General features: G+C 32.6%; 5 protein-coding genes across 5 annotated transcripts in view; 1 reads left to right on the top strand and 4 right to left on the bottom strand.

The window, feature by feature from the left end:
- MONOS_15345 (uncharacterized protein) overlaps positions 1–1,525 on the bottom strand; it is a gene marked incomplete at both ends in the record, with an annotated part of 2,349 nt that extends 824 nt beyond the window's left edge. The window contains 2 exons of the mRNA XM_067868215.1: positions 1–1,432; positions 1,517–1,525. The exon at positions 1–1,432 is cut by the window's left edge and continues 824 nt beyond it. Of these exons, the coding sequence (XP_067722626.1) occupies positions 1–1,432; positions 1,517–1,525 (1,441 nt within the window). The remainder of the gene's footprint in view (positions 1,433–1,516) is intronic.
- Positions 1,526–2,326: 801 nt separating this feature from the next.
- Positions 2,327–4,829, top strand: MONOS_15344 (uncharacterized protein). The gene has a single exon (XM_067868214.1). It carries the CDS (start codon positions 2,347–2,349, stop codon positions 4,285–4,287), a length of 1,941 nt encoding a protein of 646 aa, XP_067722627.1. The 5' UTR covers positions 2,327–2,346; the 3' UTR covers positions 4,288–4,829.
- Positions 4,830–5,678: 849 nt separating this feature from the next.
- MONOS_15343 (uncharacterized protein) lies at positions 5,679–6,318 on the bottom strand (the record flags this gene model as incomplete). The annotated part of the gene is made up of 2 exons (XM_067868213.1): positions 5,679–5,973; positions 6,179–6,318. The coding sequence occupies 2 exons, from the start codon at positions 6,316–6,318 to the stop codon at positions 5,679–5,681; spliced, it is 435 nt and encodes a 144-aa protein (XP_067722628.1).
- Positions 6,319–8,162: 1,844 nt separating this feature from the next.
- Positions 8,163–9,835, bottom strand: MONOS_15342 (uncharacterized protein). Its single transcript, XM_067868212.1, has 6 exons — positions 9,788–9,835; positions 9,661–9,715; positions 8,870–9,603; positions 8,711–8,768; positions 8,582–8,646; positions 8,163–8,411 (listed from the first exon to the last, which is right to left on the bottom strand). Exons 1-6 carry the CDS (start codon positions 9,816–9,818, stop codon positions 8,266–8,268), a joined length of 1,089 nt encoding a protein of 362 aa, XP_067722629.1. The 5' UTR covers positions 9,819–9,835; the 3' UTR covers positions 8,163–8,265.
- Positions 9,836–9,889: 54 nt separating this feature from the next.
- Positions 9,890–10,954, bottom strand: MONOS_15341 (putative cathepsin B2 cysteine protease). Its single transcript, XM_067868211.1, has one exon. The coding sequence runs from the start codon at positions 10,919–10,921 to the stop codon at positions 10,073–10,075; it is 849 nt and encodes a 282-aa protein (XP_067722630.1). The 5' UTR covers positions 10,922–10,954; the 3' UTR covers positions 9,890–10,072.
- Between the last annotated feature and the right edge of the window lie 2,421 nt (positions 10,955–13,375).

Genomic DNA, 13,375 nt, shown 5'->3' on the forward strand with positions numbered 1-13,375 from the left:
GCCCCATCGCCACACAGTCCCCCACACAAAACCCAAACACTTTCTTCATCCTGCTCAGCTGTCTTTCAGGTGACTCATACCTCCCAACTTTCAAGTCACGCAGCGTCAGAAGCAGAACAAACGTGAGGAGCGCCATCGAAGGCAGATACAAGTCGGGTGTGCAATGGTCGCATCCTGGTGGAATACGGCTGAAAATGCGCTTGCTGTGTGAAGAGGGTTCGCTTTCTTCGGAAGGTGTGGAAGGAGAAGATGGATGTGAAGACGATTGCATAGACATCTTTGAGGAGGAGATTCTGTTTTCCTTTGAAGCTTGCAGAGTGCTACTTTGATTTGTTGGCTTGTTCTCTGTTTTTTTCTCTGCTTTGTTCTCTTTTGTATCTTTTATCTGACAATTTCCTTTGTTTTTCTTCTCCTTTCCTTCTCCAGCAGTTTCATCTGCCTCGTATCTGTTTTCTTCATCTTCTTCGTCGTCACATCCAGTTTTCCGCCTCCAATCATCGTCCTTCAAAAACACAGCTGGTGTCAGCAGTAGCTTCACCCGCTGCAAAAGCGAAGAGATGTTCGTGTGGAACAAGAAGCGAGCTTCAAACAGCAGCAGCGTCAGAAAGGAGAGCCAGTTGGATGATTTCGGCGGGATGTTTGGGAGTGAAGAGGTGTGCTGTGAAATGTGTGTGAGAGACGTGGCGGCGGACGTAGGCATAGGAGACGATGCGGATGCGCTCGACTTTGTCAAATACGAATCCATCATGTTTACCAGAAATGCTTCAAAGGGATGGCTACTTTGGGTCTGGATTATGATTGTCGTCTGAGGAGCTATTTGACTCGGGTTCGAAGTACGTGCATGCGAAGTCAAAGAGTTAAATGTCATGTTTAGTGTAGGTTGTGGAGAATGAAGGCTTTCTGGATGGTTATTGTTATCATCAGGTCCCTGTTCCTGTACTCTTTCGCGAAGAAACTGTTCTTCATTATTGTTGGTGATGTTCGTTTGCTTGTTTGTTTGTTTTTCATTTATACTTCGAGTGGAAGCAGAAGAGGAAGTTAAAGGCTGGGGATGGATAGAAATAGTTTCTAAAGTTGGGGAAGCATCGTCTTTGCATTGAGTTGAATGTTGAGAACTTAAGACAGGAGAGCGGTGATTCAGCAAAGTCATAACTTGAGGATCTTCAACAGAACTTGACGATGAACCCTTTACTGCAGCAAAAGGAGAGCGAGGCTCTTCGACAGAAAAGGATGCAGAAGTACTTGAAGAAAGCCCAAAAAAGGGAGACATCTGCGACACTGGAATTGCAGCACGTGTTTTTGGAAGCGTTCTTGCTGAAGAATCATTTGAAAAAGTGTTATGACGTGATTTTGGAGGAGGTAGTGTTGCAAATCCGTCCTTTACAGATGTCTCTTTGCGAGATTGATTCTTCAATGTTGCAAAGTTCGGAAACTACAAATTTTGAACAGAAAAAAATCATGTTTTTTATTAAAGCAATTGGCTTATTATCAGAAGTGTAAAAACTTCGTTGCATACTTGATTCATCTCCAAAGGAAATCGAAAAAATACTTTTATAACCTTAATATTTTTACAAGACAAAAATTTGGTGAAAATCAAACTGTTGAGAAAAAGTTATTTTTTTAAAAAAAATTATCTTTATCTGTTAATAAAAATTTTTCTTATTTTCAAATTGATAATAACGCTGTTAATATCAATTCATTTCTTTATATGAATTTCATAATAGTTTTGAAAACTGAATACAATAAAATAATGTTAAAACTTTAATTCTTGATATAAGAATTTGATTGTTTTTTAAAAAGAAAAATAATAAAAATAAACAAATGAAACACTGCTTGAGTTAGATTTGCAATATTCGTTAATAAGGTTATAAAATGGCAAAATAATTATCAACTTGATTGAAATTTCATGGATTGCGTGCACAAAAGCGAAATAAAATATTTTTTTTGCAACTTATTGGTATTGTTCAATTAAGTAGTTATTATTTTCAAAAGTGGTTATTTTCATTTAACATCATCATTTAGAAAGTGTAGTTTTGAAAATATTTCTTTTTTGTAGTGAAAAATAATTGTTTTCTGTTTCTTCGAATTTTTCATGTTGTTGTTATTTATGAATTCAATTTTGAAAATCGTTTTGTGTTCATTAAAATTTCTTGAAAAAAATGAAAATTATCTTTATAATCGTTCAAAAAGATATTTTTCAAAAAACAAAAAAGAATATTTAGACAAGAAATTGTAATTGAAATAAGATAAATCGTTAACCTTTTTCATAATATCGAAACGAGAAATGAAACCAATGATAATCATTTTATAAGTAATAGTGGGATATATTTGATCAGAAAATCAAAGATGCATCACAGAATTCCAAAAAAGAGAGTAAACAAAAAAATAAATCAATTTGAAGAGAAAGTTCTTGTGGTTAATAATATTATAACGAAACTGGCAAAGGATGAAGATTCAATTTTGCAGAATTTTGAGGAGATAATATTTTTTATACATAATACACCAATTTATATGATAGAAGAAGAAACTTTTCAAAATCTTCTTTGTTGCATAAAATCAAAAATTTCTACTGAAAGTTGGGAATCAACAGAATTGGATGAATTATATGAATTCTTGAAGAAATTAACAGATATTTATTATTTAGCGCACATTTTCAAAATTAAAAGCAATTCTCCAAAAGCCAATTCACAAATTAAAGAAGATCCAATTTTGGAGCACATTAAGAATTTTTTTAATCTTCCTCAGAGAGTAATTGAAGCGAAAAAGGTAAAACTAAAGAAATTAGCACTTCTGAATGTCAAAAGCTTTTTGTTGATGTATCTTGCTTCATTCCCTTCAGTTGAACTATCTTCAATTGCAATAGCAAGTATTGAGCCAGAATTTAATTTGCAGCAGACATTGAACATTGATGATATTGAAGACTCACTTTTTTACATGGAGCAGTTTCCATTCGATCATCAATATCAGCAATATAGGTCAAATAGCATCATTCCATTAGTGATTAACATCTTGAAGACTAAAGTTGATCAACTGTCTCCGAAAGGCATCTGCAGTTGCGTTGGAATTCTTGCGCATTATTCGACTGTAAACAGAAAAGCTGTGAAAGATTTTCTTCTCGAGAACGAATTACTGGAATTATTGGAATCTATTTTTTCACGCTGCACAAAAAAGGCAAAGGAAGTTTTCGCTCAGCGCAAGATTATTATGAAAGAAGCGGTGCAAATTAAACATGAAGAATGTGTACCATTAAACAAAAAGGAATTTATGAGAAAATACTTCAATTCAAGGCCAACAAAATTGCCACCTAATTTAGACAAAAATCGAAAGAAAAAGAAATATAGTGATGAAGTCGAAGCCAAAAGCAAACATCAACATCAACCAGATGAAAAAGCAAGTAATGATTTATCCAAAGAAAAACTCCCTTCTAGCAAGTTGGATCTTCCTCGATGGTCGTTGGAAGCCAGCAGCGTGCGCTGGACAGTACTGAGTGCGCTGATGCAACTTCGTCATTTTGTCTTGTCGTTTGATGATGTGCTCCCAGAAATTCTGCAACACGAGCCGCTTCACAAGAGACTGATGAGCCCGTACTGTTTGTTTGATGAAGTGAGTAAAGATCATGAGAATTTATCTTCATCGCCTTCTTCATCTCCTTCTTCATCTCCTTCTTCATCTCCTTCTTCATCTCCTTCTTCATCTCCTTCTTTAGACCTTCCGATTTTATCATCAAATTCAATTGAACCTTTCGGAAATGCTTCCAAAAGTATTTCTGCTTTGAGCGAGACTGAAACAATTAATTCGTCTTCGAGTAACAAAGCGTCGCCTCGAGAACTTTTATATCACTTTTGTTCTCTCAAAGACATTGAAACAATCTGCAGCGCGCTTGTGGCCATATACTCCAGGTGCTTTCGGAGCGGAGGTTTCGAAGCGATGAAGAAAACGATTGAAATTAGGTGGTACAGCCAGTTTATTACCGTAGGACTGGGAGTGGATATCCAGTTTCATTCTGTCTCAGTCAGCACACTGAACTTTCTGGGTTCGCACTTCTCGCTCGTTGGACGGATGCTAAATGAGTCTAGGGGAGAAGGGAATGCTAAAGAACTTGCCGATCTTTATCGAAGAGAAATAATTGAGTCTGGACTGGAGGATCTTCTATGGGCAATGGACAATAGCGTCAGCAAAGTGAAGAGGAGGGTAAGGCTAATTATGAAAGTTTGGACTTATTTCGAGTTTATGCTCACTGTGAACGTAGAAATAGGAAATGCTGAGTTTGCAAGGGATGACGAGTGATTTCGAAGACGAGATGCTTTTAAAAACAGTTTTTCATTCGAAAATTTGGAAAATGCAAAAAACAATTTAATGACTTGTGAATTGATGGAAGTTGCAATTCAGACATTGAAAATACGTAATCTTGTTAAAATGGCTCATTTGCAGGTATTGATTGGATTGCAGAAAAAATGCATTTGTCTGTGTATTTTTTTTGTTCACAGAATTTTTTATGATGTTCATACTTTTACCTCTTAGCTGTAATGTGCATATACAGTTTGCTTATTTTGAAATTTATTTGCTTTGTTTTGTTTGTAATCTTATTTTTTGTTGTTATTTTCGATCATGAGTTAAAAGTTGAATGTTAACTTTGATCTGAACAAACTGTAATTCACCTTTGAGCCAAATATGTTAAAAACAAAACAAAAATTCGCTCGAACAAAAATTTATCGATATTTTACGTATTTGAGCATTTATTTTTTAATTTATTCATTTTTATTCAAGTTTCTGTCTTTCTTTCTTTCTTTCTTGAGTTCGCGTAGTTCTTAATATATATTGTTTTGTTTTGTTTAAAGTTTTCTTTTAAGACTTATTTTATTGTATATATAGTCGGTGACAAAACTCGGTACAGGGATACAACCCTGGACAATTGGAACAGGTTATTTGCAAAAAGGTGTATACAAGATAGAATGCGAAAACTGCTTTGTTTTTTGTTGTGAATAAATTAACAGTAAAGATAAAATGATTTCAAATGGAGAAATTCAAAAATCCGAAATGATGCAACTGAAATATTGATTAATAACGAAAACAATTATAAAAAGAATAATTAGAAGTTTTATAAAGAAGTGACAAGTTTGTTTCACTGTGAACAATTGCATTGTTTTACTTATTAAAAGTTATGAACCGAAACAAAATATTGATCAATAAGCACTTTTGCGAGTGAATTTTTTTTCCCCTTTTATCAATGATAAACAGTGCATTTTCAATAAAAAATTTTCTGATAGCGTTTTATAAACTTTTTCTGTTTCAAAAAATTTTCAAGTCGCTTCATCTCATGCAATTGTTTTCTTTACATATTTATGAGTTTCAACTCTTTCTGTATCTTCTGGAATTGAAGACCTATTGTTCGTAATATTTGATGATTCGTTTTCACTTCATTTCTAAATATTGCGTTTCATTGAAGAACCTGAAGTTAAACTTTTCCTCTTTATTTCCAATTAAATGGAAAAGTTGATATAAGTGGGCGATATGGGAGTTTTCAAAACTCAATTAAACTAAGTTTTTAGTTCATTACATGGTTTTCAATCATCATTATTTATGTTTATTATCGATGGAAATGTGTATGGATAAAATAATAAAAAAATGAAAAAATATTAAAAAATTAAGAATAGTTCAATATCTGATGTATTTTCTTCTTATGTCCAAAGCCCTGATGAATAATCATCAGTTTCATCACCTCCCATAATATCTTCAATTTGAGGGATTTCTGAATCTTCATCTTTGACTTCCTCTTCATCAAGATCTTCTGCTGGCTTTTCTACTGCTTTGCACTTGACGATAGAAGGTGAAATATCTTGAAATTTAAATTTCAAAGAAGTTTTAACCAGAAACATAGCTAAATGATCTGCAATCAAAGTTTTTCTCACTCCATACTGAGGGAATGATTGCGCAATGTTCCCCACAAGCCCTCTATCGTGTTGGCGCATGCACCTGAAACAGGATCAACAAAATTTCTTTATCACAAACAGTTTTATGAATGTTATTGTATTGATCCAAAGTGGAGAATGCTTTTCACTCGTCGCTCATGATTGTTGATCGGAGCTGGATTGTTTCTCAAACGATAGGAATAAGAGTTTCCATCTTTCTGTTAGGAACGATTTTCACAAAACGAAAACCAGCTCCGCCTCCATCCAACCTCTCAACCCCACCAAATATCCAAATTTGTTCCTTTCTTCTTCCTCTCTTATAATTTCTTCTCCTCCACACAGCCTCATCAATTTCTACAACTTTTCCTTCTCCTCCTATTGGATTTTGATGTAAATTCCAAATTTCCATGCATGAAACTCTAACGACACTGCACCAAAATCCAATATTTTCCTATGAAATCCCAGCATTTTCGAAATGAACTTTATTTTTGTGCATCCCCAATAATACAAAATGGTTCTAAAAATCTTTTCCAACCCTAATTTATTCCCAGAGAAAACTGTTTCATCATATACTAATTTCCTTCTGTTGCATTTTGAACAGTAGAAATATCTGCAAAACTTTTCTCCTTTTGGAATAGATATTTTTCTTCAACAACGGATGCAAATTTTCGATTCGTTTTCCAAAATATTTTCGTTAAGCCACCTCCACGCTCCGTCTTCGTCTGTGAAAACATTATCCAGCTGATGAGGCATAATTATCTGAAGATCCAGCATTGCCATTTCAATGTAACAATTTTGATCACAACCCATGATAACTAAAAATCAACATTCTTCATTAAAAATGTGACGAAATATTTGACTTCAGATATTTTCATTAATAAATAATGCACGCAATAAGAACTTTTAGTGATCATAAAAATGCAATTTAAATGGTATCGTTTTTTTGCATTCTTGGAATGTAACAAAACTTCTTGATATAACAACTATAAGATTTGTTTGCAGATATGAAAATCCTATTTCTTTTTTGATCTGAGAAAGATTTATAAAGTTATTTGCGAAAAAAAAATGTGATGATTCGTGCAAAAAAAGCTTGAAAGTCCATAATCACCCCCCCCCCCCCCCCCCCCCCCCCCCCCCGTTAAAAAAAAAAAATTTAAATTATGGATTTCCAATGATTATTAGCATGAATGATGATGTTTTCTAATCATATAAATTACAATATAATAATTTTAAAGGAGTTTTGAAAACTCCCATATTGCACTCATATACAGAAAAGTTTACACATGAATCATCTTTTCATTTAAATTTCATTCTGATGTTACTCGAAAATGATGTATCGTCTGTTTTTATTACAATCATAGAAAGGGCTTTAATGTTCTGCGGAAGAAACCAATTAACTGCAAAAGGGTCAAATTGATAAATTCCTCATGCTTTGAATGACTTTCTCACAATTTTGGGAGAGAGAGTCACAAACAGCTTCTGATACTGTTGGTATTAACAATTTCCGGAAAGAAGAGTTAGACGAGTTTGATAAAACCGAGAATGCTCTTTTCAAGCTATTTTTGAAATGCACGAACACAAACCTGTCCAGTGGTAGATTCAAATGTGTCGCGTGTGACGGAAGAATCAACAAATGGATGAAATGTTTTCTGCAACAAGATATTTCTGTAAATCTGAAGATAGAAAAATGCTTATAAAGTATTATCAAGGCAAAGGAAGATGGGACAAAATTTTTTGTTTTGCGAATTTTGTTCCGCACAGTTCTTTTATAGAATTTTCTCGTTTTTTTTATTTTCATATTTAATATTGCACAACAGCGTTGGAATAATAATCATATAATTGCAGAAAAAGTTTGGAACAAATCATTGAAATTTTCTTAAATGAAAGAATTCTGTCACAGATCGTAAATTAAGCTCATCTCTTTTCTCTTTTCTTTTTGGGAACAAAATCTCGATCATTACTTTTTCATAATCTCTTATTGTCATCCAGCCAGTACCATTTGGGAACTAATTTTTTGCTTTGTGAATTTTGTTCCATTCTTCACTTTCAAAAATTTTTATTATTATATAAAATGTTCTTCTTTTTTTTTTCATGAAAATGAAAAACTTTTGATGATAAGGCTGCAGAATAAGTTTGGAGCAAATCGTTGTTTTGTTCATAAATGCTAGAATTTTGCCCCATATGAAATCGTTGTTCATAATTAAATATTTAATATGATTAATAACTTACAGAGAAAAAAATTACCCCATGAATAAATAATTTTCATTTTTGTAACATTTATTTGCAAATGAGTGTTTTGCTCCAAATCTTACGACATTTTTTTAATTTATAAAACAAAAACTAACTCATTGTTCAATTACTTTGAAGTCGAAAGCGGTATTTCACAGAGAGAGCAGAGCGATATTGCCCTCGATCTTACAAATTGATCAGAATGCGAAGTTAACTCGATTAGTCGCCGCGGAACAACATTCTCTTTCACTTTGCTAATTGTAGAAAGTGTTCCTAATACAAAAACAAGAGTGCAAATGAACCAACAATATTTAAAGAATATAATAAAAAAATCAATCAATAAGAAAGTTTATTATAAATGCAACAGCAAAATGAAGACGAATATACAAGAATAAAATCGTGGTTAGAGAACAAATTTTAAACATAATAAAAATAAAAACAACCTTCAGAAATCAAATTGATAAGGAGCTGAATTGAATGACGGAGTGTGAAAGTATCTGTAGTATTCCTGTTGTTTACCAAAAAAAAATTTTTTTTTCACAATTAAAATAAAAATGCAATCCAAAACATACATATACACTCGTTTCAGAACGGATAGAAAATCATCCATTAATATCAATGCATGATTTTCTGAAGAAAAGAAACATAAATAGTTTCAGCAGAAGCATAATTACGAAATAAAAGTGAATCGCTATGAAAACATATGTTAATACTGATAACTATTAACAAACCTTCAACAACAGCCATCAGCCTCAATCTCATTAGAGCCATCCTAACCTGAAAATCCTCCCCATTTTCAACCAGCTTCTTTAATATTACCACTGCACCTTGTGTCTGTTCATTGGCTGCTTTCCCCTGAAGCATTGCCCCAACGCACAACGCGGCTGCGTGCTTATATCCCAACAAAACATCTTCCTCATTCATAAGATTAACCAATAAAGCATCAGCTCCACAATTTCGAAGAGAGTTCCCCAAAGGATGTTCAGTTCCATCCTTTCTGGATTCGTGCTCTGACAGAAGATTGTTAATTGCGTAAACTCCATGACCTTTAGCCTCCAATTCGTCGTTTTTTAGTAATCCTACACAAACATCCAATATTCCCATATCAAGTAATTTTGATGTATCTGCTTTAGATGCACGAAACACCATTTTGTCAAGAGCCCCAGTTTTCCATATAGGAGCATTTGAAGGATCCTTTTTAAGTTCAAATATTATATGTTCCGCAAGTGGAGTTTTAACAGCATCAGAAACACAAGCTTCTTCTTCATCGAAAATCTGCGTTATCAACTTATAAATATTCTTAACAAAATCTTCATCTTGAAGAGCTTGTAATAACAATGAAAACGTTTTGAAAAGTTCTTCAGCTTTAATTCCTTTGAGATGAGAAAAGTGCTTTTCAAAAAAGTTATTGAGAAGATCAAGAGACATCCTAATCATTTTCAATCCAATATCAGAAGATAAAAGCCTTCAAAAATAAGCAAAAAAAAATCCATAGAAAAGCTCAATTATCAAAAGATCAAACTCTTCGCAAAGAAATAACTGCGTGGATGAGGAGAGCTCATCTACAAGTTCATTGACTTTTTTTAAATCGGAAAATATCATTTAAATTAAAAATGTTTTCAAAAAGAATTTTAAAATCCAGCTCATACAAGTTGAAATTACAGAATTTTGTACTTCCATTTTTCATTCAATTATATAATTCTTATTTTGATCAAATTGGAAACGTTCTCACAAACAATTTTATGATTCAATAAGAACAATACTTTCCTTTAATATTTTATTATTCTTTTAATTGATAATTTCAAAAAAAAAAATAATTTGTTATTATTAATTCTCCCTAATGCAATGTTTAACAATGCAAGGTATGAAAAAGAAAATATATTAAAAAAAAAATAATATCTATCTTTTATTGCATCAATATGTTGCAATTTGATTTACAAGCATTTCATCTGTGGTCCATAGACTTGGTTCTCAATTCCGCAATGGTTTGATCCACGGAGAATCTTGAAGTGTCCTTTCTCTCCCCATGCTGGTCCCCATGAGTTCTGGCACAACCAGTATGGTGTGTTGTCCTCTACACCCCATCCAATGCACAAAACAGCGTGTCCACCAGCAACACCTCCCGTTTTGTGAACATAGACACCGCTCTTGTAGTTCATAAAGTCATAGTAGACTGTGAATGCAACTGAAAGAGGACCATTTTCATAAAGCTCCTGTTGCATTTGGCTTGCGGTAAAGTGAGTGAATGATTGTGATTTTGTTCTCACAATTGTTGATCCATTAACACATTTTGCTGGGCAAGCTGGAACACGTCCACCTCCAGATTGATATGGCATGCATTCCTCATTTGTGACTCCGTGGCTCTTTGTCCATGCCCATGCTTTATCCATGTATCCTCCATTGCATCCCATATCGGTTGTGTCGCATGAAACGAGATCTTGTGGAGACATGTGTCCACGCCCGCATCCAATGATTGAGAGACGGTCGCCCATGGTCTCAGCAACTGAGAAAGCCCAGCATGATCCGCATGAAGCTTGGTCACGGACTGGAAGAATTTGTTCGGGCCATTGTTCGCGGGCATCGAAATTTTCTGGGAGAGCGTTGTCGGATTCGTATGTTCTTTCTTCATATTCCTCAACATGTGTTCCTAAGCGAGCGAGGAATTTTGCACGAGTGATCACAGATGCTGGGTATTCAACTGCAACCCATGTTGATGATGGATCGTTGTTGACTGTTTCAACTATAGATTCAGCTAAAACTGAAGCAAAAAGAAGGAAAAACATTTTATTCTGATATTGTTTTATCAAAAACTGAAGGTCTCTTTTGGATTTTAATGATCAGAAAAATTTAAAAAATAATGGAATATTTTGGTTAAAACAAAACATTTCTCATAATTATAAAAAATTTAGAAAATATATTTCCAACAAATTGTAATATTTTCATTCATCTCTTTTAATGAACGATTGATGAAGCATTTCGAAATATCCATCACAAGTTTTTCACGAAATAAAACAAGGATTAGTTCCAAACTTTTTGTGCAAATAAATCATAAAAAGTCTTGTATTCTTATGAATAAAATATGTAATTTATTAAAAAAATTGAGAAGAATATTTGTTAGAGCAGAATGGAACAAAATTCGTAAAGCAAATAATTTCGTTATAAACAAATAAATACACCAAAAATTATTTAAAGTCGGAAAACTTTCATTCAAAGTCGAAAACTATTATTCAAAGTCGAAAAAGTTTCATTCAAAGTCGAAAACTATTATTCAAAGTCGAAAAAGTTTCATTCAAAGTCGAAAATTATTATTCAAAGTCGAAAAAGTTGCAAACGAAATCGAAAAACTTTCAATCAAAATCGAAAATTTCACAAAAAAATAAACGTATAATAAAGAGAATTTTATTAAAGAATAATATTGTAATTTTGTTTTTGTGATTATAATCAGCAATGCCTGTGTTGCTGTTTTCTGCAAATTTTGAAGATTTCGTACCAAAATAAACTCAATAATAAACTATAAACAAAAGTTATTACATTTGTTGCCTTCCATTAGAAATAAGTTTTTTAATATTAAAAACGCGAAATTAGAGAGCCAATATTGTGTGCATCATTCTTCATTAATTGAGAAAAAATATAAATTAAGATTTTTGCCAATCTTTTGTAAAGCAGTGTTCTTTTAATTGAAAAAAGATCAAAATGTGTCAGTATTTCTCTCATATTTATAAATTTTGCAATTGGATAAAGGAAAGCAAAGAAAAATATCGGAAAAAACATGAAAAATCATTAAAATAACAAATTTCATTGATATTTTAACAATCACTATGTTTTTTTGACTTTTATTGATTTTTGTCATCTTTTTGAAAATTTGAAGTTTTTCGAACTTTCGACTTTGCTTGAAAGTTTTTCGATTTCGTTTGCAACTTTTTCGACTTTGAATAATAATTTTCGACTTTGACTGAAACTTTTTCGACTTCGAATGAAAACTTTCGACTTTGAATGAAAGTTTTTCGACTTTGATTGAAAGTTTTTCGATTTTGAATATTTTTTGGTGTAAATTTCCAAATAATCTTTAAAGTTTTTACATAAAAAATTATCATTAGTTGTTCCTTGTTCAACGCAACGAATTAATGCAACGAAATTCATTTCATCTTCTACATCCAGTCAATTGAGTCTCTATCTTTTCATCTCTTTTCATTTTGCTTTCTCTCTTTCTTTTCTCATCATTTCTTTCAAATCCTTTGAAAAATGCACTCATAAAATTTTAAATAATTCAAAATTTGTTGATCTTTTGCATGCGATTGATTAACTTCCTCAAAAATAACACCAATAGTTCGACTTTTCAACAAGAAATCAAATTTCACAGCTTTGTATCCTGCTGACGGATCAAATAAAAATGAAATATAAAAAAGAAAATGTTACAAATTTCACAGAGATTCTCCTTTGATAACCGAAATATCTCAGCAATTCTTCCAATAAATCCAATGCATTCATAATTTTGGAATTCTCTAAATGGAAAATAATTGTCCCGTTCCATGATTCACTTTCTCATAGCCACTACGTTTTCTTTTTCTTTTCTTCTTTCTTCTTCTTTCCTCTTCCAAAGAATGCATTTCGGTAATCCCTCAAGTTCATTTGTTTCCTCTCTCACAAAGTGATGCTCAGGCACAATCACTTCTTCTAAGTTTCTTTCAATGTGGTATTGATTTCATTAAAAATTGAAAAGCAATCTGATAGGCAAGATGTGAAATGTTGCAATAATCACGATGATATTTGATGATTTCAAAAATTTCATCCAAATATGATCCTTTCTCGATTTTTTGCTTTAATATTTATAAAAACACATCAAAAAACAAAAAGAATTATGAAAATTTCAAACGTAATGCCCACAAATGAAACTTAAAGCCTGCAAAGCAATTTCTACTTTCTTTTTGTGCATCCTCGTTTTCATCTTTTTTAAGGCAACTTTCTGAATGACAGGCACTCAGATGGAAAACGATTCAGTAAAATAAACTTTGTATCAAAAACAGATAGAATCCACAAAGAACAGCATGCAACTTTTCATTCTTCCCTTCATTCTTCTGCTCTTTGTCAACAATCATCTTTCTGATTCTATTGCTTGATAAAGAAAAATATTAACATTTTCTCTGTTTGTCTTTCAACATATTGAAATATCCCATCTGGTTCAGAAAAAAAAGTGAGTTTTTAATTGAAAATATTATTTCTGCGATCATTCATTCGAT

Source organism: Monocercomonoides exilis, assembly GCF_001643675.1.
Source record: "Monocercomonoides exilis strain PA203 chromosome Unknown scaffold41-876177, whole genome shotgun sequence".
NCBI classification, from domain to species: domain Eukaryota; phylum Preaxostyla; order Oxymonadida; family Polymastigidae; genus Monocercomonoides; species Monocercomonoides exilis.